The 26,167-nt window shown below is 44.7% G+C and overlaps 1 protein-coding gene across 1 annotated transcript; it reads left to right on the plus strand.

Annotated features, from left to right (window-relative positions):
* The first annotated feature begins 3,120 nt into the window (after positions 1 to 3,120).
* Positions 3,121 to 24,373, plus strand: GCH1 (GTP cyclohydrolase 1). The gene is made up of 6 exons (XM_067295148.1): positions 3,121 to 3,424; positions 15,129 to 15,238; positions 17,496 to 17,551; positions 20,439 to 20,470; positions 21,193 to 21,277; positions 21,906 to 24,373. The coding sequence occupies exons 1-6, from the start codon at positions 3,121 to 3,123 to the stop codon at positions 22,030 to 22,032; spliced, it is 714 nt and encodes a 237-aa protein (XP_067151249.1). The 3' UTR covers positions 22,033 to 24,373.
* Positions 24,374 to 26,167: the final 1,794 nt, after the last annotated feature.

The raw sequence follows: 26,167 nt of genomic DNA on the forward strand, positions 1-26,167 counted from the left end.
GGTGGTAGTCTCCTTTTGAAATTTTTGTAATTAGAGTAAATAGACTTTTACCTACTAGACATAAGCCAGTCACATTTACCATTCCTTCTTTGGAAGCAGTATGTCTAATAACTAGATTTGAAACAAACTCAAGTTTTTGAAACTTTTTTTTAAGTTAACAGTAAAATAATTCAACTCTTCAGCATAACAAGTCAAACTGAAGACTTCTCCATTTAGTATTTTTTCTGTCTTTATACATCCGTTCCTTCTTCATTTCTCTTTCTTCATATTATGGTTGAAAAGGCAAATGACTTTCCATTTAGAATATACTTTAAAAATGGAAATCTGTAGACTGAAGATTCAGTGAGATTTTTATAAAAGCCAGCTAAATCTTAGTGTACAGACAAGTGTTTTGCTATGTTTTTTTAGTAATAGGTATAGGCCATTTTGGAAAAACCACCACAGTTTTCACGCTATGTAGAAAATGGGGATTATTATGTCAGCTAAGGATGGTAAATACAAACGGAAAAAGATCTGAAGACTCATCAGTTGAAGTGCATTTTTCATCAAGTTCTTCCCCTTCTATATTGTTATACATGTTATTTGTTCAATGCTGATGGTAGCCTGCAAGTAATAATCAATGTAAGCTTGCGCTTACCAATGGGGACTGTATTGACACAATGCAAAAGACGGAGGAGAACAGCGGCGTATTAGAGTGTCTATATTCTGTGGAAAGAAATGATTGTATCAGCTCCTGTCTGGAATTTCTTTTAGGCAATAAAGTCCGCTCTCACATTCGGGCGTATTGGAGAAAAAATGAGTTTGCATTGATAAGAAACACACGCTGATGAAAAATCGTTATGGGCTTGGTGAACTGTGTAGTGTTTTCTTCTGACTAAACTAGGTTGTGCTGCTGATGACTTTCTTGAGCATCATCAACGTGGTGCTGGGAGGTGGGATGGGTGGAAGTGGACGGCCTTTCTTCCATCTGTATGCATGTGGTCCTTATTCACCCCAGAGTGCTGAGGTGAAAAATTCCATTATTTTAATAATTTCTTTGGATTGAAATCCCTCTTTGGAAAGCAGAATATTCAGATTTGAGGACTTTGGGATTATCCATGTCTATGCCATTCAAATGAAATGTTTAGACCTTACTCATCCTGAAACACGAAGCCGACTGGTGACCGTTTCACTCCTAATGCAGCAGCGTTGTTTCAGGGAAGGAAGGAAGGTTCTGATGGTTTCTTTTTCTAAAAGAGAAATGGGAACCAAGCCACGCTGTAGATCCAGGTGTTGGGATCACGCCTGTCCACCCTCATTCCCTGCTACGCAGGCCATAGTTTGCTTTGAATTACATATATAAATCTGGCACGCTTCCTGTGCTGAACCAGAAGCAGGTAGGCAGCTACTGCTGCAAATAGCTGGTCCCACAAAGCATCCAAAGTCCATCTGGCCCTCGCAGGAGGGAGGCAACGTCCAAAGTGAACTTCCACACGAGTTTTCTGGCTGCTTTCAGAGCAGTTGGGTGTTTGCAGTCATATACGTCTTCTGATCAAATGCACCTGCGGTCTGCTCTTAGGGGAGGCTCCGGGGTTCGGCAGACGACTTCATGGAAACGGCTGGTGACGGGAGTCCCCAGTCCCTGTTTGCTTTTTCTCCTGGCTCCATTTTTTGCTGCGTAATCGTGTTTTGGGGGTTTCGTCAGATCTAACGTCCGCAGCCTTCGGGTCACAGCCCGGATCCTGCTGGTGCCTACGCGGCTGGTCAGTGCCAGCACCGCTGTTCCTGACGTCGGGGTTGAAATGTGGTGTCTGGGGCCGGCCGGTCCCTGGGAGCTGCGTGGCTGCTGCTGGCGGTGGCTGAGCAGAGCGCAGGAAAACTGTCTTCAGGAGGACTGGGAGAAGCGATCCTCGGCCTCCGAGGACCGCAGCTATCACGCCTCTGCTTAGCTCTTACAGCAAGATCACTAAATTGGCTTCTTGCAGAGCGCTGGGCTGCAGGGCATTTCTTCAGAGGAAGCACACTTGTAAATAAATACACTCGTACGTAAATAAAACGTGCCCTCCGCCTCCAGGCGAATATTTCCTTTGGCCTCCCGAGCGCTTGCTTAGGAGCGATCCCGTTTTTTTTTCTCCCAGGCAAAAGTTAAGCTTGAGGGATCGCTGGCATCTACCTTGCGCATCCCCACTCTTATTTTTTTGACTCCTGCGCCCAAACTCAAGGCTGTCTCCCTCGGGGAAGCTGCATCGTGCCTTGCTGCGTAACGCGCCGGTATTTTCGGAGCCTGCAATCAGTTTTGCCTGTTATTCCGGGCAATCCGATTAAATTGCTGGTGATTCACCATTCCGTTGAAGGGCGGATGGATCCCGGGCTGCATTTGCAGGGCCGCCGGGTGCCGCAGAAATCAGGGGGGAAAGTCTTTCCTAGCCCGTGTTTCATTTTTTTCTTTTTTGGGGGGGATGTTTTTGGCAACAACAAAGAGAAATTGCTTTGGGAAGGCTACACGAGAGCATGGGGTGTCATTAATAGGGGAACGTCAATAAAATCTTATGATAAGATACATAAAAACCCGGCTGAGGGGGTTCTGTTTCAGAAGGCTCAGTCGTCTAGGAAAACCAAGTCCCAAAATGTACCTAAATCACCGAAAACAGTTAATCCGGCATTTTCAGGTGCAAAACTGCCAGCTCTGGTGCACACGCGCACGTGGCCTCCGTTCAAATGCAGCCAGAAACGCTGCAGCACCCAGAGCCGGATTAGCAGCGGGGGCGTCGCGGCTCCCCAAAACCCAGCTGGAGAAGCTGCTCCTTCTCCCCTTCTCCCCTCCGGAGAGGTGCCACTTGCGTGCTCCGAACCTCCAAGGAACACCCCCCCAAAAACCACGCCCGCGAGCAGCAGGAGCAGCTGTAGCCGCTGGGGCGGCCGGGCCATGTCCCCACGGCTGAGGCCGGCCGGCTCATGACACGCGCCGCGCCGCAGCCGGGCGGTGGCGGGTGACGTAGGGCGGCGGCGTCCAATGGCAGCGGCGCGGGCGGTATAAAGCGGGCGGCGGCGGCGGCGCGCGGGCCGAGGCGACCTGAGGCTGAGGCGGCGGCGGGTCGAGCCGCGGCGCGCTGAGGCGGCGGCGGCGCCCGGCCGGGCCCCATGGAGGCGGCGCGGGGCTGTAACGGTTACGCGCGGGAGGAGCGGCCGCCGCTGCCGCCCTCCTCGGCGGGCGCGGAGAAGCCGCGCGTCCCCGGCGGCGGCGTGGGCGTGGGCGGGTGGCGGGGCGAGCGGCCCCGCAGCGAGGAGGACAACGAGCTGAGCCTGCCCAGCCTGGCGGCCGCCTACACCACCATCCTGCGCTCGCTGGGCGAGGACCCCGAGCGGCAGGGGCTGCTCAAGACGCCGTGGCGGGCCGCCACCGCCATGCAGTTCTTCACCAAGGGCTACCAGGAGACCATCTCGGGTAGGGGCCGCGGCGGGGGGGGGGGGGGGTGTCCCCCTCCTTCCTCCTTTCTCCTTTCTCCCTCCCTCAAATCCAGGGTTTTTTCCCACTTCGTGCTGCTGGAGTTCACGTTTTCTTTTGAGCTCGTGCGGTGCTGGCTGGGGTGCATAAAGCAGGTGTTTCTGTCTCCTCTTGTGGTGCGAACATCCCAACTCTGCGGTTGGGAGCTCCTCGCACCTCTGGCCAGCAGGTGTGCCCAGAAGCGGATAAGGAGGTTTTTTTTCCTATTAACAATTGTAGATTCTCCGAATATTCTCAGAAAGGGTCCTGCTCTGGTAATGCTTTTACCAGGTGAGGCGTTTTCCATGTTGGGAGTGAAGCCTGAGGGGCGAGGTGAGGAGGTCAGGGAGATCCCGGCCCTGTCTCCGAGTGCGGGTTCGGAGCGCTACCCCGGGCTCACATCGCTGCCCCAGGTGAAGGTTCTCAGGGCTTGGTGGCTACAGGCCCTCCCTGAGGGTACAAGGAGAGGAAGCTGGTGGGTTTTGGTCTCCTTCTCATCACCAGAAACTCTGAAGTTGTCTCTTGGCTCCGGTGCTGGGTGAATCCTGTTTGAAGACTTGGTTTCGCTTCAAGTGAAACTTTTTCCTCTTCCTAGCCTTTCTGCGAAGGACTGCACCCTTTACAAGTAATACAGGCTTGGGAAACCAGGGAATTCCCCCTTTCACTCCTTGTCAGGAGGAAAGGCAAGTTCCTGTCAGTGGATGAGAGATACCAATGCTGACAGCAAGGAGTCTTTTGAATGCAAATCAGAAATGGGCTGAGCATGTCCAGAGCTGTACTCAGGGAAGCGGGTGTCCTGAGCCTGCCCCAGAACTGCATCAGTGTTGTAGCTGGATGGGAAAAGCCAAACTGCTTGTGGCTGGCATCGGGGACTGGAAAGGACCTTCAAGTCCAGCTTCCTGCTAACCCATCTGTCTTTCATAAACATGCATGACTTGTAAGCTGTCTTGTTTGCTTTTTCTCACTTCTCAGAATTGTTGCCCCTTCCAAAACCTGATTGCCTCTTCCAGCATTAACTTCCTCACAGCCAGTTTATACTCATGTGCCAATGTTTCTTAGCTTTTCTTTGCTTTTGATAGCATTTCTCCCTTGACCCTTGTTTTGCCTTGCAGACCAAATCAGGCTTGGGGGTTCTCAATTGAAAGTAGTCTCTGGCCTGCATTGGTCATCCTTGTTCCCCTTGGACCTCTTCATTTTAGTCCTGCTATGTATTGTTTGAGAAGAGGTTTCATCAGGGACTCGGCATGATACTTCATCTGCTGGGAATAACTTCCCTGTTGCATTTGGGGTTGTGCTTGTCTCTTCGTTGCTGTACAACATGGGAGGTTTCATAGTCATCCTGCCAGTCTCTAGCAGAAGGATTTTTTTAGTGATAGTCTCTGAGCATGAATTTTCATGCTGAACTCGGATGAGGTTGCTCCCTGTTGTGAGACTTTCTTATCTTGCTGCCAGTCTTGTGTGCGGAGCCAGTTAAGCCAGGCTGATTCCCTTTGGCTTTTCAATGCCTTCTTCCTTCTGTGCAATGTGGATTCTCAGGGATCCTGATTTCCTGGAGCAGAGTAGTTCTGAACAGTCCCCTCTGAATATCTGCAATGGGGAGAGCTGTATTATATCCAAGAGTAAAGTTATTGTTGCTGCTAGTGACTGTACTCTTGGACTGCTTTTTTCAAAGGCAAAATGAAATGGCGACATTAACACCTGTTCCTGTGTCAGCTGGGGAATCCTTTTCTACTTTCCAGCTGCTTCTCTTTTCCAATACAATGCTGTGCTTCCAGTCTATTCATGTTAGCAAAACAGGAGAAAAGAGCTGTAACTGAAGGAGAAATCCCTAGCAGCTAGCAAAATGACTAGTGGATGAGGAGCTGGCTGTGAGAGCTGATGTGGAGGTAACTTACACTTGGGAGATGCTTAAATGCATTGTGAAACCTATGAAGTCTTTGGGAGCGATGCTGGCTGTGGAAATGCAGCTCTGGCCCCTTGCCTCCGCTGCATCTTAGTGTGCTGTTTGCTTGGTTATGCCAGTATGACCAGCTGCATAGCCAGGCTGTGAACTGCACCAGGAACTGGCTTGTAAAAGAACAAATGCCCCCACCTCTTTATATGCTCTGATTTATTTTTCCACCTCATTCAGTTGCTTAAACATGCAGGCATTTCCAGATTAGGGGTTAAGGCTGTGATTTGTGGAAGGCTGAGGTATGAATTCAAGTCATACCTCTCGCTAGGTGGAAGGTAACTGCTATATATGAAATGATGGGACTTTCAGGAATTACAGAAGATTTCTCAAGTGCGTGCTCTTGTGTTGTGATTGTATAAACACAGCATCAGAGGCAAGATGTTGCAACAGGCACCTGACCTCAGCTGGTCCTAGCTGAGCTTACAACCCTTGCTGGTATGTGAAAATATTGTTGTGCCTCTGTGCAGCCAGAGATGTGTCAAAGCCAAACCCAAGAAAGTGAATGTTAAGTATAGCTGCAGGCTTTAAAATCTGCCTTCTGCATTTGTCTGGGTGGGGTATCTATTTTATATAAGCAAGGGAAAGTAACTCTTACTTCTGGAGGCATTTTGATTTGCTAAGCAAAAAGCAAAAAAGCTTTGCAGAAATTATATTCCCAAATTAAATCTAGTGAAGGTTGGAGCGTAAAGTTGGAGGTACACTGTAGGTCTGCAGCATTTAGAATACTTGATTCAAACCTCACTCACTCTAAGTGAGAACATAGAGGTTTTGTGCTTGGTTACAAAACTAAGCTACTTGATTGCCTTGAATGCTGCCCACTGCTCTTAGAAGTTAGCCCTTCTGGTGGATTTTAGCTCTTGTGACTGAGTGCTCTTGAGTGCAGTCAGGTGGTTGGAAGCTTTTGGGTATGGTGAGAGATGATGGCCTTGCCTGCCTTGCAGTGATCTGCCTTCTGTGTTGGTGATGGAAAGGAAGCAAAGTGGTGTGAGTGGAGTCCCATTTCACCCTGTAGCACTTTCTGAAGCTGCTGATCCAAAACATGGTTTGCATAGAGTCAGCAAATGGGTATTTTTTTCCCCAAACCTTGCCTGATAATTCACCCTAAGAACAAACTTTTTTCTTAATCTGTTTGGTTAGGGTGTATCTGAGAATGCTAATATATCGGGGGCATGCTTAAATATGCTGGATAACTGCTCTCCCTTCCAAGGTGTATTTTTGCTTCTGTGACACCTGATCATACATGTATCTTTCATAGTTTCCATACCTTAATTGTGGGGAAGATCATATCTAAGTTCTGATTCTTTTTCCCATTCAAATTTCCATGAGTAGCAAAGACGATTCTGCTGTTTCCAGTCTCCACTGTATACATTTCATAGCTTGTTTTTGATAGTGCAGAGTAAGTGTTCCTGCTCTGCCTCTTCTCTGCTAGCTGTATTCTACATCTAGTCAGGATAGTGTATTTCAGTGTTATTAGAAGTTTGCTTACTAGATGTCTAAATCTGGCTCCTGATACTCTCTCTTCCTAGATTGTCTTTATTTCCCATTATAATCCTGGATTTACTAAAGTCTTCAACCACTTGCTCTTTCTTTGACAGAATGTATTCAAATGTATTGATCTCAATTCTGTAGTACTAGAAATTAGACTTTCATCGGAGGAGGAAAAATGCTTCCAGTGATCTGAAATAAAGCCCCTTTAGGGAGCAGACTTTAAAATGCTGCCTGCTCACCCTTGGGCATGCATGTAGACTAATGGCTTTTACAACAGAAACATCTTGAACTTCATGGCTTGGCAAGGGTGGCAGAGCAGGCAGGATACCAAAAGTCTGTCTTCTCAGCTTTGTGCAGTGCTTCTGTCCTGCCTTTTTTTTCCCTCTTAGGTGAGGGTCAGATTTATCAGCTTCATGCTCCTGGGAGAAAAATCTATGGAACAGAATAGTAACCTCTACTCTTGGTAAAAAGAGGTAAGCTTGACTGTTAGTGGCTGGTTGCCTTTAATTCTGTGTAGTGTATTCAGGAATTGTCTGCCACACAAAGACTAAACCTTGAGATCTGTCCCTCCTTTAATAAAGGCTTAGTGCCACTCAGAGATGGTGTCTGAGAAACTCTATAAACTTTGCAAGGGACAAGTGTGTGCAAATGCAGTAAATGAGCAAATACATGGAAATACAAGATTGCAGGCAGTACTAAATTGTAACTAAAGCTGAAAACTTCAAAGTCAATCTTGCTAAACAGAACTAAATGGTGAGTTCCAGAAGTGGCAAATGTCAATGATGCTAGCTTCAAAAGGCACAAGTAAAGGAGCTGGTTCTGATTGTGCAGTACTGTAGGAAACATCAGACACAGGGCTCAGTAAGCACCCTACAACTGCAGTAGGAAGCTAACTTGTCTTCAACATACATAAACACTTTAAACAAAACTGCATCTTCATTAAATGGTGTAGTTGCTGGTAAGTGATGTTGGTAATGAATAAAAACTGCCAGACTTCTCTGGTCAGTACATTAGCATTCAATTATGCTGGCAGATTCAGCTGCCCTTTCAGCATGTTTAATAGGGAAATGAAAATCAGAAATACTGAAGAGAACTTTGCTTTCTCAACCTTCATGGTTTGAAAGGCTGCATGTACATTTGATTTCCCTTGAAGCCAGCTACTAAGTGACTTTACTGTGCATATTTTATTTTAAAGCAAATAATACCTAGTTATGTCCAATACTAGTAGACTAACATCTGAATTGTGTGCATCTTGCATTTCTTCTCTCATTAGTTTATGTACTTTCCTATGGAGAAGGGTGAATAAATAATGAGCTTCGTACTTCTGTTTTCACCTTCTTGTCTCTGTGGATTTGGTATTTTGACAGATGACAGCAATGGAGTAAGCTCATAAGTTTTCAAAGCCTACCCAGTTTGCTATGGAGGAGAGATGCTAAGCATCACAGTGTAAAAATAGGCAGGCAGTGCCTTAAACAAGCAAGGCTGTTTGCTCAGCAACACTGCCCTTTGCTAAGAGCCGGTGAGTTATTCCATTCTTTCCTGTTACTGGAAACAATGCTGCTTGTTCTCTTCTCATACACAAGACAGTCTAAACTACTACTAATTTAAATTTCAGTGTTATTGGTGGTATGGCCATGCCTTGTTTCTGATGCACCGAAAAGGTGGGAGAGACAGATTTGTTCACAGTAAGGTTTGTTTTTTTTCCCCCCTCAACCCTTGTTCCCAAATGTGTGAAGCAGCCTATGCTGAAGCAGGCACTTAATGAAGTGAAACTTATTTCTGCTGGGAACTAGGGTGCTAGGACTTTCCAGTGTTTCCCCCCCTCCCACTGATACTTAAGTAATACTCTGTTAACTAAGCTTGTTTCCTGTTTTGTCAGGAATCTATTAAATCTTTTAACCTCCATCCGCTCTAGGATCTTGCCTACTAAAGATTCTGTCTTTTTATGTTGCTTTTCCAAAGCGTTGTTTCAACTTTACCTTTTCTTTCAGGTTGAGTGGTGTGCGGATGGGGGGCTTTCAGCACCTTCTATGGCATGAGCCATTATGAAACAGTTATTGAGACCTTGATACATTTTAATGAGTGTCTCCATAACCCTGCTTTCCCTCATAAATAAATGTATCGGCATAGGATCACTTTCAAACCTAATCTTGGCTTCATCTGGGAGTCTGTAATAACTGATCTTTTATGCAATAACTATTATAGACAATAGTCTGTAATTTCTGATTTCTTGAATTTCTCACTGCAGCATGGAAAATACTTACCTTCCTAGAAAATGAACTCATACAAATTTTGCTCAGAATTAATTGAATAATATTGCTTTTCCTGTCTGTTTTCTACAAAATATGCCTTAAACTACACATTTGGTTCAGTTCTGTTTCTAGTAACTGAGGAGTTCGGCTTTTCTTTGGAAGCAAATGTTCCTGTCTGAAGTTGAACTTCATTTCCAGTCGTCTGGCATGGCAGTGATGACTAATATCTCACAAATATTTCACAAACTTGTAAATTCTCCTTTCTGAGGCTTGTTTTCCTTCCTGTTAGGTATGTTACAACAAGGAAGCTACATAGTACTAATGCCTGTTTAATCCTCTGCAGCTTTTGAATTCTATTGCCTATTTAAACAGTAATGTTACAAGTTAGGCTGCTTCTCTTTCTGGAGCCCTTCAAGACTGCTTGAAGCAAATAGCAATTCTGCTGTGAAGTTGGCCTAACCAGAACATTTCTGCTCTTAGCTACCGGAAGTCATTAACTTTCTGCAGCAGTTTACACTCTTATATAGATGAGTGTTACTGTAGTATGATTCTCTACTCTGTATGCATAATAAATTCCACAAAGAAAATGTCTTTTAATACTTAAAGGCTGTAGTAATTTTCTTGTGTTGCTTGTCTGGAATGTTTTGCTTAACTACAATTGTTCTATAGTGTAACACATGAATAAATCTCAGTTTTGACTCTATCTGACTACTTGCCCAGCAGCACCTGAAAGTTTTATAGCAATTTCCTTCCACATGATTTAATTTGACTCTGGTGTCCATTGGTTTCCCAGCATATGATTAGCTTTTAGAAGCTCCAGGCCTCCTGCTGTATGTGGATTATGTTTGTGTTCAGATTTTCTTGATCTTAAAAGGAATTTTTACCCAGGAAAGGCAGTCAAAGGTACCTGCCAACATATATCATCTCATTCTACTGTAATGAATGGTTAGTTTTGGTCTCTGGCTATAGCACATTGCTGTTCAGGAGCATCTTCCAAATCATTACCTGTTCCTAGATGCCCAAGATCCCCTGCAACTGATTTTTGTGAGTCAGTTTTTGCTCCTGGCAGAGCAGAACCCAGCCTCAGGCTGTGCTTCAGTTTGCTCAGACTGGGTCTTGGGGTTGTGCAGCTTCTTGCTCCCCCTCAGCATGTCTGTGACAAAGTCTGAACCCCTTCCTAAGAGGGTCTCTGCCTGCTGCTGTTTGGGGGATTTGTGGGTTATCGGAGAACACAGAGGCTGTAACGAGGACAGCCTGGAGCCATGTGATGGGTTAAGGAAAACCTTGTGCTTTACACCTCCACGGGGGTGGGTCAGCTCAAGGAGCAGCAGAGCAACTCAGGCTGCCTCCATCCTCTTGACACTGAGCAATCCTCAGCTTGATTCCTCTACTGTGCCTGCTGATGCTGGACTGGGAGAAGATTCATTACTCTCCTGCCTACTTAACTAGCAAAATTCAGATGCTGGTGCGATCCTCAGGGCAATGTGCATCAGCCCTTCTGGTGCTCAGGGGCCTTTGACTCCTGAAGCTGCTCTACAGCAAGTGTACTTCTACTGGAAACCTGGAGAGGTCTGAGCTCTACAGCTACGCTGGTGTTTTGCTTAGCGAGAAGCAGTGCAGACTAAGCGATCATCAAGCAGCGGGGCAACTTAAAGCTTTAGTAAAGCAACTTGAGCCAGAGTGAGAACAATCTACAAACGTTTTGGTCTTGTGTTTCGCAGGCATAGTCAAAAGCAGCCAGGGAATCGGGCATCCGAAGGCCTGTGAAGCTGATGCAGCGCTGCTCTGCAGGGTGCTGCGATGCTTCATTCCCTTCGCCTAGTGAGGCAGCTGCTGGGTGGGCATTTTATCTTTGCTTGCCAGAGGTGCTTTTGCTTTCCTGTGTCACTTAAAGCCATGCAAATAGTTTCTATAGCAACAGGTCTTCTTGCTTAGCTCTGACGCAAAATCCCGAAAGGTCTCTCTTGTTCTATGTCTTCATCCAATTTTGATTTTTTTTTTCTTTTATCAACTTTTTCTTTGAAGATAAAGAGGAGAAAAAAAACAGGAGTTACCTTGCAAGAGAGGTCACTGTTTAGTTTTTATCAACCCTCTGAAGTCTCTACAACAGGACCTGAACTCTGGGCCAAAGAAAAAATCAGCTGGAATAATCTAGGGATTGCCCCAACTGTACATCTAATGCTTGTTCTTGTTGTTGCCTTCCTCCAAGCCATGTATTTTTATCCAAATCTTAGCTTTTCATTAACGTAATGTGTTCAGGCTTAAGGGCTTTAGTAAATTCCCTTAGGTTTTCTGAGATGGTGGAGAGCACATACAGTATTTGCAGTCTCCTTTGGCTTATAGTTAGGGTTTTGTGACAGCACTTGAGCACAGCTGTATTGCAGTCATGACTAGTAAAATCTCTCGGAGTGAGGGCAGGTATTGCTCTGAGAGGCCAAGGGACTAGTTAAGAACATGCCTTTCGTCTTGCTCACAAAACAGACGCAAGTCATATCCTCTTACTGACGCGGAGGATTACGTAGATGGTACTCGGAGGGAATAAAAGGGTCACTTCGCTGGAGAGGAAGGTTTTTTTTTTTTGCTTAAGTAGCCTGTTGAGGAGGAGCGCATCTTATGATCTGTAGGTGTCTTGCTTTGTTAGGAAACCAAACTAGGCGAATTTACTTCTGGCCCTCCCTTCTTCTGAAAGTCCTGTGGACTTCTACGTTTTTGCTGTGAAGAATCTGTTGTCCCAGGAGGGAAGGATGGAAAAGGTGCAGTCAGATTAGACAGGCAGGTAAGTATTTTAGAGCTGAAAGATGTAACCAGTATAAAAATGTCACACTTGCCCTGCGTGAATTGGGGAAGGCCTGGGGAGGAAGACTGCTTTTATATCCTGCCCTCAGTGGTGGAAAAGCTAGCCTGGAGTTGAAGCAAACATTTTGGGGCCTCCAAATGAGGAAATTCAGAGGAAAGTAATCAAGCTAGTGAAGTAAGCAGTGTGGCCTAGTAGATGGAACATAAGAACAAGGTAAGAGATATGAATTTGTCCCCAGCTTTGCTTCTGGCCTGGCTGATCTGAGGCCCTGTTTCCTTTTCTGTTCTTTCAGCTCTCTTAATCTCTCTGGAACATGTGCTGCAAGCTATTGGGACCCTGTTCATAGTTGATGCTATTACAAATTGAACGACTACAAAAAATAAAAGGCAGGCAAAGTTGTATAAAACGCTATTGCCTCTCTGCACAAGGGTCTTTGCCAAAAAAGTCTATCCAGGGTGATTACTGAAGAGCAGTGCTGTGGTGGGACATAGCACAGCATCTCATTGCAGCTACTTTTGCCCAGTGCTCTTTCGTTGTCAACAGAAGACTCAGATTTCAAGGGGGAGGTGTGTGGACAGACGCAGACTTTGGACTATGCTCATTTTCAGGGGAACAGACTTGTAAAACATGTGCAGGAAGGACTCCAGCAGTGTATGGGGGACTGGGGCTCTATTCTAGCACCGTAGCTGTTCAGGCAGGGAGTCCTGCCTCCTGTCCCAGCTTCTGTTTTGCCTTTGTTCCCCTGTATCATCAACCCCTTCAGTTGTGAAGGGATTAGTGGAAAGGCTAACGGTAAGCTTGTTTCTTTCTTTACGGATTCTGGCCCTCCTTCTCAAGGAATAGCTATTGCTATTGCATGCCTCCAAAACTCCCTGTGCGTTACACAAACTGCTATGACTCTGGGTTGTAGCCTAAGGAGGGGAGTTATGCAAGAAGGGTGACCTTTGTGTTCCTGTTCCAGTGCTTTAGCCATGGGAGGGATGTATTTTGTCCCTGAAGTGGCCTATGTGACGCTTCATAGGTCACTTAACCTTTTTTTCGCAGCTTTAACAGCTCTCTCCATAATACAACACAGTTCTTCAGCACAGCAACAGATTCCTTAGATGAAGTCTGTAAGGATCCATCATATATATTTAAAAAGTGTGTGTGTTTGACAACTTCTCTGGGTTGAAGCTCCTTCTGTTGAGCTGGACTGGGCCTTACGCTGCGTCGCGCATTACTATGACTTTTAATGGGAACGTGGCCCTTCTCGACTGTTCTGAACAGTCTGCTCCGTGCGTGTGCTGACGTAAATCCATATCTAACATCGGCCCCTGATACGCTCCCAGCAATGCTGGTCTGAGCCAAGCTGGTGGTCTAATAACATCAGCAGTCACTCTGGAGATGCTTCTTGGATCTGTTTGGATTTTGTGTTAATAATGCTGTGCATAGCGGCAGGTTTCATAAAAACGCTGTTTGCCTTTCTGCTGTGGAAATGGCAGGTTTGCAGAGTGCTGCGGGAGGGAGGGAGGAACTGGATCGCTGCTCTCGCTCCTTTTCCCTATCTGCGGATTCTGCTGTGCTTCAGGTTCTGGCTATTCCTGGCTGAACTCATCGTAATACAAGTTCATGGTGCTTCCCATATATGCAAAAAGATACCATGCCTCTCCTGCAGTGCTCAGTGTAAACTAGACTCTAACATTTGATGAAGAACAAAAAATCTTGTGCCTGCATAAAGTTGTTCCCTGGCTTCTTTCACGCCCTCTATTCTCTGCCCTCTGCCCAGATCGAAAACGTTCTGGGGTTCAGCCTCACTGTGTTCCAGGTTGTCAGCACTTCTCGGGAAGGAATGCGAGTCGCAGGCAGAATATCGTGCGCTCAGTTTCCAGGGTTACCTGTGTAGTGCTGATAGCAAGCAGGAAATTAAAATGCTCCATGATGATGATACGTTATCGGCAACAGATGGTAGCCATTAGGTGTACGTGCGCGTCAGGGGAAGGCATAAAGGCAAATAGAGCAGACACAGCTATTAGATTTCTGTAATCACCACTGGAGGTGCCAAGCTCCACTTTGGATGGAGCTGGGCAGTCCCTGAGCCCCTTGGTTTCTCTTCTGGCCTTGCTATGTGTGACACTGGCAGTTCTTGGAAGCAATTCCAAGTAGTCAGTGTGGCCTCAAGTTATTTGTTTGCAGGGTTTTTTGCTAAACAGCTCTTCTATGCAGCTAGTGCCGATTCTCTCTTCTTCAGAAAAGCTCTGTCTCTTACCTTGGGGCGGCTGTTCTACTTTTAACCTCTCCAAACATGGTCCCGCTTCCTGCATCCTTTCTGGAGACAACGCTGATCTGCTGTAACCTGTGTAAGGAATGCTTGGGGACTTGTCAGGGGACTGCTAAATCTGGAAAACTGAGGGAGGATTTGTTTGCTGACCTTTGAGACTAACAAAGCCCCAAGCCCTTTTACTGCTAGAAGAGCTGTCTCTTCCTTCCTCTGTCTCTATGGGTTTTTTTCATATTCTTCGTTAACTCTGAAACATAGAGCTAGACTGGAGTGTGCATCTGCATGCCTGCTTGCAGTACAGGATGCAGCACGTTTCTCCCTGATCTGTGGCCGCAGATCTGCCCCTTCTAGACATTTGTGTGTGCAGGTGCTGGCTGGTGTGTTTCAGGATGAAACTGGAGAGAGTATGCTATTTGGGCGCAAAACTTCCTTGGAAGATAGTGATGCAGGTGTTCAAATGTGTGAAGAAACAACTGTGATGGCTCAGCTTTTCTCTAAACTCGGGCTGAGCTTTGCTTGTGGTATGTGGAGGCACACGGAAGCCTACTTCTAGATGTGTTCTCCTCTTCAGCACTGGCTTTATCAGCTGTAGTTTCAATTAATCTTAAGATGCCTGTAATTCTGCAAAGGCCAGGCTTTTTCAAACCTGGCACAAGCTAATACCATTTTAATAAAGCGCCATAGACTGTCTCTCGGCCTAGCCCATAGGGAGTCTGACATAGCATTGTGCCGATGGTGTGATCTTATGCCAACCAAAGCATGGTTGCATTGTTAATCCATGCTTCTCTCCCCTGTCTTAACCCTAAAATCTGGAGTTTTGAGATAGCTCATGACACGTGTAGCTTTCTCAGTTAGTGGCTGGAAGAACTTTCCGTGCTTGTGCGTATAACTTTTTTAATATAAGTGTTTAATTTCAGATGTTCTGAATGATGCCATCTTTGATGAAGATCACGATGAGATGGTAATTGTGAAGGACATAGACATGTTCTCGTTGTGTGAGCATCACCTCGTTCCGTTTGTTGGAAAGGTAACTTTTCCTCACAAAATAAATACTGGGATACAGGATAGAAGACCTAAAGTACATGCAAAAGACTTTAGTTACAGCTTTAAAAAAAGCAGCTACATTTACCACTTATGGCTATGATTTCAGAAGTTAATCCTTAGAATACAAATGAGGAGGACCTTCTTAAAGCAATTTTGTTTGGATTTAAGCCCGTAAAACATAATGCTCAACCCTTCCTAGTCTAAATAATCTAATGGTTTCTGACATTTTGTATCAAAGCTCTTCTTCGTGAAGCAGCAGCAAGCCTTGGGGGCAGACATCTTGATATTAAAGCAGCTCGCCCTGCACACTGGCTCTGCTCCGTCAGGGATTACACTGCTGGCTCCGAGCTATCTAGTGCGCATTTGTCTCGGGAGCCCCTGCAAATGGAACAACCTTCTGATTAGCAACACTGTCCTAAATAAGCAAGCGCAGTCAGAAGGGCTGTACTCAAAAATCACTAGCAGGAGGCCGCTCGGGTTGGGATTCCCGTGAAGGGGGCTTGTATATCAGATGGTGTTGAAATTGTAGTGTCAACAACCTTAAAAAGTAGTTCTTAAGTTAGGCACTGTAAACCTGATGAAGCGTTTGGAGTTAGAAGTCACTTTTGCAAATCTCAGCCTCTTCACTCCCACATTAGCACAGAAGGATGGAGCTTATTTTAATCCATCTGTTTTACCATAAAGTACTCATAGGCTGGCAAGTGCAAGGGTTTGTCTTCTGTTAAATCTGATCAGTGCCACGTATGTTCCAAGCATACTGTCTCCCCAAAACAAAGTACTTGAAGAGAAACCGCTTATTTAACTAGTAGGATCACCTCAGTTTTGTCTCCTTTCTTTCCTTGCTGTTAGTATTTTGTACTAGAAAACAAAGTAACTTCTTTTTCTATGCAAGCTTTCTATTTTGCCTATTTTTCTTGGTTACACATACTGTGTATATTCTTTTCATTACTTCTGTGGCAATATGTGCATTCTTTTTACATCTAGCTGTTAGCCTGTGTGGTTTGGAGAAATCTCCTCGCAAACACCGAATCGGTCCTGCTCGTATAATGGTCTGCTAAATGACTTGGTATGCCTCTAAATATTCTCAGACTAACCATTCTCCTGTTGGGTACATCAAACAGGCAGCAAATACTGATCGATAGGTCTTGTATTTGCAGCTCTATCTTAAAAATAAAAATTCACAAAGATACTCATGTGGGGGACAGGATTCAACGCTTATTTCTAAGTTATGTCTCTTACTTGATCTGAAATGTTTCATGTCTTTCAGGTGTCAGTGGGTTGATTACCCAACAGAAGTGATAGGAATGAGCAAGTTAGCCAGGTAATTAGGTGCACTGTGGTACCTCTGTTGCAGGTACAGCAATACAGGGTGCTGAGACGGGGCCTCTAGGCAAAGCCCTAAGAGAGAAGCCATCACTGATACTCCCCTACTGTATCTTGGCTAATTTTTCAAGTCTCTGGTACAGTGACATAAATGCTGGTTTACAATCTGCTACAACTGTAAACCCACTTGAATTCAGTAGCCTATGTTGCTTTCTAACACAAGAAAATAAATGCCTTTTTCCCCCTCCCTCCCCATCCAAACATTTGTCTATGCAAGAATTTATTTCAGTATAGTCCAGTATTAATGTTCAGTAAATCTGCATGCAAGTAGGATGGAAGTTGACTTAATCATACAGTAATCTTTGACACTACCAGTAGCACATGAGTTGGCCTTAAAAAAAAAAAAAATCCTTAAGTGCAGCCTGGTTTTGGTGGTTAAGTACTTCTTGCCATCAGAACTTTCACTGGAAATAGAAAGTGTAATCTCTCTTTCCCTCTTCCTAAACCCATTTTAGGCGCTGAAAGAAAAGCATGTTTATTTTAGATGAGTGGTGCTGTGCTGAGTAATAAGGACTGCTTTTTGTACCCAAATGTAATACTTTAAAGCATTCCTGAGACTTGGAACATAAGCCTTGGCTCTTGAAAAGTTGTGATATTTCTCCCCCTCAGAAAACTTAGGTATTCTTCACCAGGACACTGACCTCTCCAGGCATTCACGGTCTTTGTTAGCTCCATAATCTTTCAGGCTTGCATGGTGGCATGTCCTTCCCACATGCTGGAATTGTATGAATCCCACTTCTGGATTGTTCCAGAATTAGTTCTGGGGTGAATGCACATCTCATTCTCTATGCATGAGTTTCACAAGCATTTGGAAGCGAGCGTTTTGATTCTGTTAACGGTTGTTCTCCTCTGTCTAGGTACATATTGGCTATCTTCCTAACAAACAAGTACTCGGGCTCAGCAAGCTTGCTAGGTAAGTGTTAATGTAGTGAAAGTGATGCTAATTTGTACAAAGGATTCCAAGCTGTTCTCACTGTGCTAATCTCTCTAATCTGGTCGTCTTCTAAAGCTCAGCACGCTTTGCGTCCTCAATTTGGATTTAGACCAATCCTCAGCATTTACGGTTTTTGTGGGGAGGACAGATAAGTCTTAGAGCTCTGTTCATTCACATCACAGTCGACTGTAGTAGGGCTGTAATGCTTTTGCATGTTCATTGGTGTCCGCAGGGAGCACAGGAGCATGAACAAGCAGGGAAACTTGCTCTTTCTAAAGAAGGCAACCGAAACCAGTGGGATTCTCTAGCTGTTTACTTCTTGCATGTATATTGACCCGTAAGAACAAAACCCCAGCACTTCCAAATTGTAAATGAACACAGTATCTCTGGATTTGAATGGAGTCTAGAGCTTTCATATCTCTTAGCTGACTCTTCAGATAAATTTGACGTTTTTCTTTCACTTGAGACCTGCTGAGAGAACTTCAGGGCAGATTTTGTAGATAAGGCTCAGTCTAAGAAACAAAGTAATTATGATACACTTGAGAAACTCAGTTGTTATGTAAAATAGCTTTTTCCTCTGGCAAGTGCCCTTGGATCAGTTGCTGCACTGAATCTGTTATAAAGTGACACCCCCCTTCTAGGGGGGAAGGGGATGGTAGATCCCTTAAATAAGCGGATTATGGGATACCGGAGTGGAAGGTTCTCTTCTGACAAACAAATCTGAGGAAACTGGCTGCAGCTCAGAAAGACCACATAGCATTTGCTTATACTACTTTCCTTGATGCATCTGCTAATCTTCTTGTAGTTCCAGTAACACTAATGAGAATTAGCCTTGTAAATCTGCACGCCTGCTGGGTTTTCTTAGTGGGTAAGAAATGTGTAGGATATGATGCTAAAGTGCTTTAAATTCACTCAGCTCTGTTCTGTGCTCAGTTTGCACAATGATGAATTTGATTTGGAAGTAGAAAGGCCCTTGGAGGTCAAGCTGCTGTTGATGCAACCTCACGTTACAGGGAGACCGTCTTTCAGGAGTGGTTATAGTAGTGGACTCTGGTCTAGTAGTGGACACTTTAATCACGGCGGGCTCTGATTAAAAGGTTGAAACAAGCAGTTCAACACTGAACTTTCATATTTGTTTACTGTGTCTGGACCTATATTCTTCCGGAAGAGGTAGTGTCCTTAGCACTTGGTTTTGTTTCTGAAGAGCATGAATTCAGAATTAAAGATCACATTTGAAATATGCATCAATCGATTTGTGTTTGCTCTGATCTTCAATTATCTCTGAATTGCAGAGGTGAAAAGGGGCTCAAAATTGTCTTGAATGATTCTTAATGCAAGTGGCAACATGGTGCTAAAAGCCTATAATTTCCCTACTGTTTCTTCTCTCAGTATAGAAACATGCTTGGAAACGTGCAAGGCTTCCTCTACTGTGCTTTAAAGCTTGAATCTTGCCTCCTTTTCAAGTTAGGGTGAAACTCTCATATACTGTAATAATGAAAAGATTAGATTCTTGTATAACAAAATGTTCTCAGTCCTCACTTGCTTTCGAGTGCTTACCGTGAAAAGAGCTTCGTGGGCCAAATCGTACTTCCCTTCCTTGTTCTGTATAATGCGACCGGTGTTCGGACAAAGATTTGTGAGGCTATTGGTGCTGTAGGTATAATCTTTCCTAATAGGATTAGTCTAATGGGGTGAGTTTCCGTGGTTGTGGATGACCTGTATTCAGTAAACAAACATCTTTCTTTGGATTTTAAGCTCAGGCTTGAAATGCTGATGCAAATAACCCTTTTTGCATATGAGAAGCCCTATATCTACCAGCATCAACTTTTTCCTATCTATATATTTAACCTAAATATTATCTTGCTTTGTTTAGAATAGCTATAACACAACCATTTCATTTCTGGAAGGGGGTTTCTGCATATAATTCTCTCTCCAAAACAGCAGGCAAGTCTCATTGTCTGAATGTTTTTTGTAACCGATGCCTCAGGCTGCCGGCGTGTGTCTGTTTCTTGTCTGGTCTGGCCAGATGGGTACTGAAGCTTTCTTTCTATAGCAGCTTCTTTACCTGGCCACTTGACATGTAATTAAGCTTTTGAGATCTGCAGGAAAAAACACTCTAACCCAGGGGGTCATAAGACTTTTCTCTTAAATATGTAGATTATAGTACTGTGACGATAAATGATCATGATATCACTTGCATTGTCCCACAAATGCGTTAAATTCTAAGTCATGTTAGAGAGCAGCACTAAGGTGATCCTTGCAGTGAAATGTGAGCGATGGTGTGATACATTGGGGGAGAGTATCCGTTTTAAATAAAAAAAATAATAATAATAATAAATTCTCACTGTTCTTAAAGTTTGTGGTTAAATGCAAGAATCCAAAACATCTCTTGCTCAAGTTCAGTATCCCTCTGGAAATCCAAATATCTGAACTGTCCTTAAAACAGTGTTCAGTTTACATTGAGGCAGGAGGAGGTAGTCCAACTTCAGTTCCAGGATTAGCTTTCAGGAAGTGTTTGGGCATGGATTCCCTTGTAAATGTATGTTCCAGGTGGGTGTTGGTGCAAGTGCTTCAAATATAACAGTCAAACAAAAGCAGCCCTAAGGAGAAGTGACAGGGTTGCCCTGGCAGTGTTTGGGGTGGGGGTAGGTCGCTAAAAATTGTGGTGGGCTAAGGGAGGTCCTCAAGCAAGCAGCGCCTGCCAGAAGCCGAGCAGCAGAATGATGTCGCTTGGATTTCCCGAAAGGGCACAGATCAGTGCAGTGGTCTTGCTTGGCAGTGCAGACTTAACTGTGAAGATTAGACAACGGTCAGATAGGAATAACTATAACAGATTGTGTTTCCTCTTTTTTTTCTCTCTCTTTAGGATCGTGGAAATATACAGTAGAAGATTACAAGGTAAATAGCTGGTTTTCTTCCTAGTGTGTGCAGCCTTCCACTAGCCAGCTCAGGGTACTGGTAACTGGGTAGATGCAGTCCACCTATAAGCTAGAGTGTTAAGAAAAACACTTTTCTTGACACAGGTGTTTTGTATCTGAGGCAGTGCGGAGGGGCTGGATGTTTTGCCTCCCTGCTCTGTTGTTGCCATCTCCCCCCTTCCCCTCTGCGTGGACCCCTTGTGATGTACCACTTTCTCCTTCTGAGTTTTGGCTCTAGAAAACCACCCTTGAAGGAAGAACAACTGCTTTTGGAGCTGACTATTTGGGTTAGGATCAGCCTGGTTTCATTGTCCTGTACTTAAATTTGGCCTGTTCATGGCAACACAAGTCTTAAAGTGAACAGTGAAAAATCTAACTGCGTAAGGGGACACACAAGATCTGTTATAACAAATCATGGTACTGCAGATTCCTGCAAACTTGTGAAATGCAAAATGATTCCCCAGATAAACAAGAATAAAAGGCCTGCTCCAATAAACCGAAATACAAGGTAGGATCTGGCACCACTACTCCTCAGACGACTTAGGCAGGAAGAGCAGAGCTAGGGGGGATCAGGTCCCCTTGGCAGGGAGCATGCAGTAACTTGACGCTATCCTCTCTCCTGGGTGTAGTATGCAGATGCTGACGGTGCCTTTATGCTAGTCAGGTCTAACGCTGATTCTGAACTCTCCGTTGTCCTTTCAGTCCAGGAGCGCCTTACCAAACAAATTGCAATAGCCATCACAGAAGCCTTACAGCCTGCTGGAGTTGGAGTGGTTATTGAAGCAACGTAAGTAACCCGGGGTGGTTCTGTGGCAGCGTTCGGGCTGTGCGCGGTGGCCGTGTGCGCGACACCAGCTGTGTGCTGCAGAACTGTTGCGTGTTGCCTCTTGGCTCTTCTTCGGCTGCTTTCGCTGTGTCCCCTGCCTGCTTATGAGGCAGGGTCCGTGCAGGCAGGCGTGATCCTTGCCTGGTTAAGCGAAAAGGGCTGGTGCGTCGGAGCCCTTTCGAATGGGGGCCTCCTCATCTGCTGCAGAGATGTGGTAACTGGCAGCACTGAGCCGAATCCACGCTCTGCCTCGGTGTGCCCTCTGCTTCCTCAAAGGGAGCAGAGCTCAAGTCTAGCAACAGGCAATCCCTGGGATCAGAGCACATCTTGGAAGAGTGGAATTTTCTTCTGGTCTGAGGAGAGAGGGAAGTGATCAAGAGTTTTTGACTCTTTTGAGAATTTGACTGTCTTTTCTCTAGAGGAAAGCTGAGGTACTATAGGTAGATGTTCATTCTGAATATGGAGGTTTCATTACTTCCACGGAATTTAGCTTAACCGTGTAAGAAACACGTGTTTCTCTTTTTGCAGGATTACTTATCTCTTTACAGAGTCTGCCTGGCTTATTGACTCTCGCTCTCATTTCTTCTAGGCATATGTGTATGGTAATGCGTGGGGTACAGAAAATGAACAGTAAAACAGTAACCAGCACAATGTTGGGGGTATTCCGGGAAGATCCAAAGACCCGTGAAGAATTCTTGACTCTCATCAGGAGCTGAAACTGTGCCATTCTCTAAATGCACTCTGGAAGTTGTTCTGTCCAGTGTCGCTGTCTGTTCTTATCTGTTTCTACATCTCACTTTTAAACTAAATCGTTGTGAATTGTTGTCATAGTCTTTGCGCAGTGAAAGACTTTTGATGGCAAGTGAAAAATGTAACGATGAGGTAGGCTTGTCCTGGATTTCTAACGTTGCTGATGTCACCAAATTACACAGCTGTGAATAGGGTTTTGAAAATGCTTTTTCATCTGGAACACAAAATATACTGCCATTAGGAGAAAAATGGGGTTTGAGAGTGAAATGGATATTTATGAAATAGTTCTGTTTGGTAGAATAAATACAGTGCAGCATAGGAAACAACTGAAAGGCTGAGGATCCTTGTAGGACTGCTTACATGCTGCAAATACTGTACCACTGCCGGAAAAACATGGTCCTGAATTATCTCTGATTGTGTTTTATTACAAATCCTTTGGTGGCTGTTTCGATATCTGAATATGTATGTTATACCTCTTCGAGATGTTACCTCTGGTGGTTTTTTATATTTTTGCTAGTATTAATCCTTTTTTTTTTTCAGTTTGAGAATTAAAAATGTGTTTTTCCTAGCCTCTTAACATGCAGGGAATTAATTGCTAAATGATTTGGGGCACAGCCTTATCTCAATTTAAAGGGTTTTATGCACCTTCTTCTCTGTGCCTCAGAATATCTGACCATTTTAGCTCTCAATTTCTGGCTATTTTTTAAACAAACTTTAACAGGAAAAAAAAATAGTCTGTCTGCAAAAACCTAAGCTATCCAAAGAGGTTTTTAATGATTTTTATATGTTGAGTTTTCCTTCTCAGATTTCCATGGGTTTGTTAGACTGAGTAGCTAAAACTAGTCCAGTATTCTGAAAACAATGATTTCTCTTAAAACATTTCAAGATTTGCTTCTCTCAAACATTGGACCAAAGGTGGGCGCTGAAATCTTGAACACAGTACGTTGTAGCTCTCCTGCCTGTTGTCAGGTCATTCCAGGGCAAAGTAACCTGAAATAACAACTTATTTCATAAGAACAATTGAGAAAAGCATTTCCAGGGCCATCAAAATGAATTAAACCACATTTTTGTGTGTATGTGGCAACCTCTGTATGTGGCAGAGTTGGTACAAAAAGCTTCAGTCCACTGGACTTGGCTGAACTTCTTATAACTTATTACAATTTTAATGAGTTTTGTAACACTCTTAATTGGGAAAATATGATGCACAAATGAAAACCACCCTTCTCAAACTAAGTACAGGAGGCAAAACTTAAAAAATAATATGTCAACCAGCGTGTCAGATGGCCGCAATGCCCTGTTCCTGTAGTCATATCTGCTTTGCTGAATATGGATCCAAGATGTTCTGTATTCTAACCTAAAAGGCAAGCTAGATCTTACTAACTCTTGCACATTCAGGCTCCTCTTTTCAACCTGTGCTGGAAACAAAGCAAAATTTATGCCAGGCTGAATTTCCATTGAGCCTAAAGAACTTTAAAGAGTATAAATAAGAAAGGCTTTAAAAAAAATCCCCATCTTTATTTATTACTGTAACTACCCACCCTTCTTTTTGTCAATAACCTCATGTATTTCATTACACTAACTTTACCTTGAAGACCTTCACAGTATTATTAGGAAAAAAAAATCCTTTTTAATATCCTGTATCCTTGATTCTGTATTGCTAGGTGCTGTGAAAGTATTTCTCTGCTAGCACAAACAAGCTGTTCTGGACCAAGCTGCGGTGTTGCACATTTATAAAATATACTAACTCTCTGGCTTTTGTTTTCCTTAAATGATTGAGAGCAGATATTGCCACTTTTGAGTTCAGTATGTGTTTCAAATATCCAGCTAAAAAGCCTTAAATCATCCTTGTCTGAAGTTCAGAGTAAAACTTTTTCTCTTTTTAGCTCAAAAGTTGGAAGGAGAATTTGAGGACCAAAGAGGCACCCACTAATGTTTGTTTCTGTCCGCTTGCTTTAGTCATTTGGAACTGTTAATTCTTTGTAAAGTGCTGTCTTCTGAGGTAATGAAAAGGTTGCATTTTAACCTCTTATCTTTATTCAGGATAAAGTTCATATTGCACCACCACCAGTTTTTATTTCTGTGACCTGTAGTCCTTAAAACATACCTCTCTCTACTTGTGGCCTTGGATTTTGTTCACTTTTTTGCTGTTGTAAGATTTGGTGCATTTTTGGGGGGAACATTAGTATTGGTCAAATACATGAGCTTTAACTACACCCAGTGAGTGTGTATATATGTATAGTAGATACAGCCTGCCGTTGTACCACGCAGAAGTCCGTTGTCTCTAAAACATTAAAGCGCAGTATTATCCTTTTGAGTGGCAGCATCCTTGTCGACTCGCAGAGGCGATGGCACCACACAGGGAAGCGGCATCAGGGCACGCGCGGCCCTTTTGGGTGAGCGTTGTCTCTGTGCTAGCAAATGCTCAACCCTGTGGTGAGATGTTCGGTTGGTCTTCTGGGATTGTCGTCGGTGTTGTCCCCAGGTGAGTCCCCATTTGTTGCTGACTGGACAGCAAAAAAACCCAAAGCATCCTCCATCAGGATTTCTCGACATCAGAGGGGAGTCCGCAGCAAATGTGTCGGGACGGGGAAGATGGGAAGCAGTGGCTGGTTTGGAGCATCTGTGAATCTTCTCAGCTGCAAGCGTCAAGGCTTGTGTGGGCTCATAGTCCTCTTGTGCACTTCGTGAGCCCTCATCGCTGGCTGTCATCATGCTTTGTTCTGCTGGGGCATTTGCCTGTTCCCACCGCTGCCAGGTCTCTCTCTAATCCAGGGCCTCTATTCTTGAGTGACCCGGCTGGAGACAAGCGTCGAATGAGGGAAACAGTAGCAGGTTGCTTTTTATATGCGTTGCCCTGCAGCCACGGTGGTGGCTTTCTGGAGTGGGCAAAAGCCAACAGGGGGGATGAAAATGCAGCCAGTGCCACAAACGTACCCAAATGGCAGAAATGAAGCAGGTGCAGCAAGTGACCTTGAAACCAAAGTCTTGCTCTTCAGCTTGGTTGGGTGACCCTGCTGTGGACAAAGTCCAGCAATGAGCTCAGCCTGTGCCAGCAGCTGCTGTACTGCTCTGTGAGGGTGGGGAGGCCGTCTCAACCACCTGGCCCTTGGTGCCCTCGTAGGATGCAGGTATTCCAGGGGACATCCTCAAGAACTGACCTCCAGCGCCCAGGCTCCTTGGGAGCCGAAGCCTCGTCGATGGATGGTGTAGAGGGAACGGGGCAGGCACTGGGGCTCTGTGGCTCTGCGCATGCTGGTGGTGTGAGGCCCCCATGTAGACCTTCGTGCTAACGCTTGCTCTTCCGTGTTGCCTGGCAGCTTCAAGGGGCGAGATGGTGCCCATGCCGCAGTCGGAGGTGGGACTGCCCTGCTAGAAGAGCCTGTCCTGCTGTGAGGGTCTGTACTGGCCTGGGTTCTTCTGCAGCCTGGATGAGAAAATGGGAGGAAAACCCATTTGGAAGAAATTAATATGAAAGTTGGCAATCACTTCTGTAATCTCATACCTACGTCTCTGGGTCAAAGCATGGGATAAAACACCAGGCCTGGGTGGGGAAAAGGCAACCAGAGACGGTTTGGGGTTGCAGGCGAGGATGGGGCATCTGCTGGCATAGCGTTTTTTGAGAGTGAACTTTGTGGCAGCCAGAAACGGAGGAACGAACAAAAGCCCCCTCCAGCCCTTTGTGTTTCTTCTCAGTGGACTGTCCTGTTTGGAAACCATCTCGTGGGAACCCCCAGAAGCATTTTTTTATTTTATTTAAGAATTCTTTGTCATGAAGCTGAGTTATTTCTGTTTCTCATGGTTGTATATTAAAGCTGGTGACTGTGGTGGGAAACAGCCTTTATGTCAAAACAGGCATTTCTGCAAGAATTTGTCTATTCCCCATGGGTTTTTTTAGGTGTGGGATTTTCAAGGAGCCTCCCTGGATTTGTGATCATGTGAAGATCTCTGCATTCATTGGGGAAAAAGTATTCGGCTCTCCTGCCTGCATGATAGAGCTTGAAAGGGTTTATAACTTAAAGAGGGCAGAGATGAGAACCAAGATCTGTATAAGAACCGAACTGTGTTATTAAAGTGACAAACCCTTCCATGACTGAAAGCCCC

The sequence above is a fragment of the Apteryx mantelli genome, chromosome 4, assembly GCF_036417845.1.
Source record: "Apteryx mantelli isolate bAptMan1 chromosome 4, bAptMan1.hap1, whole genome shotgun sequence".
Taxonomy (NCBI): Eukaryota; Metazoa; Chordata; class Aves; order Apterygiformes; family Apterygidae; genus Apteryx; species Apteryx mantelli.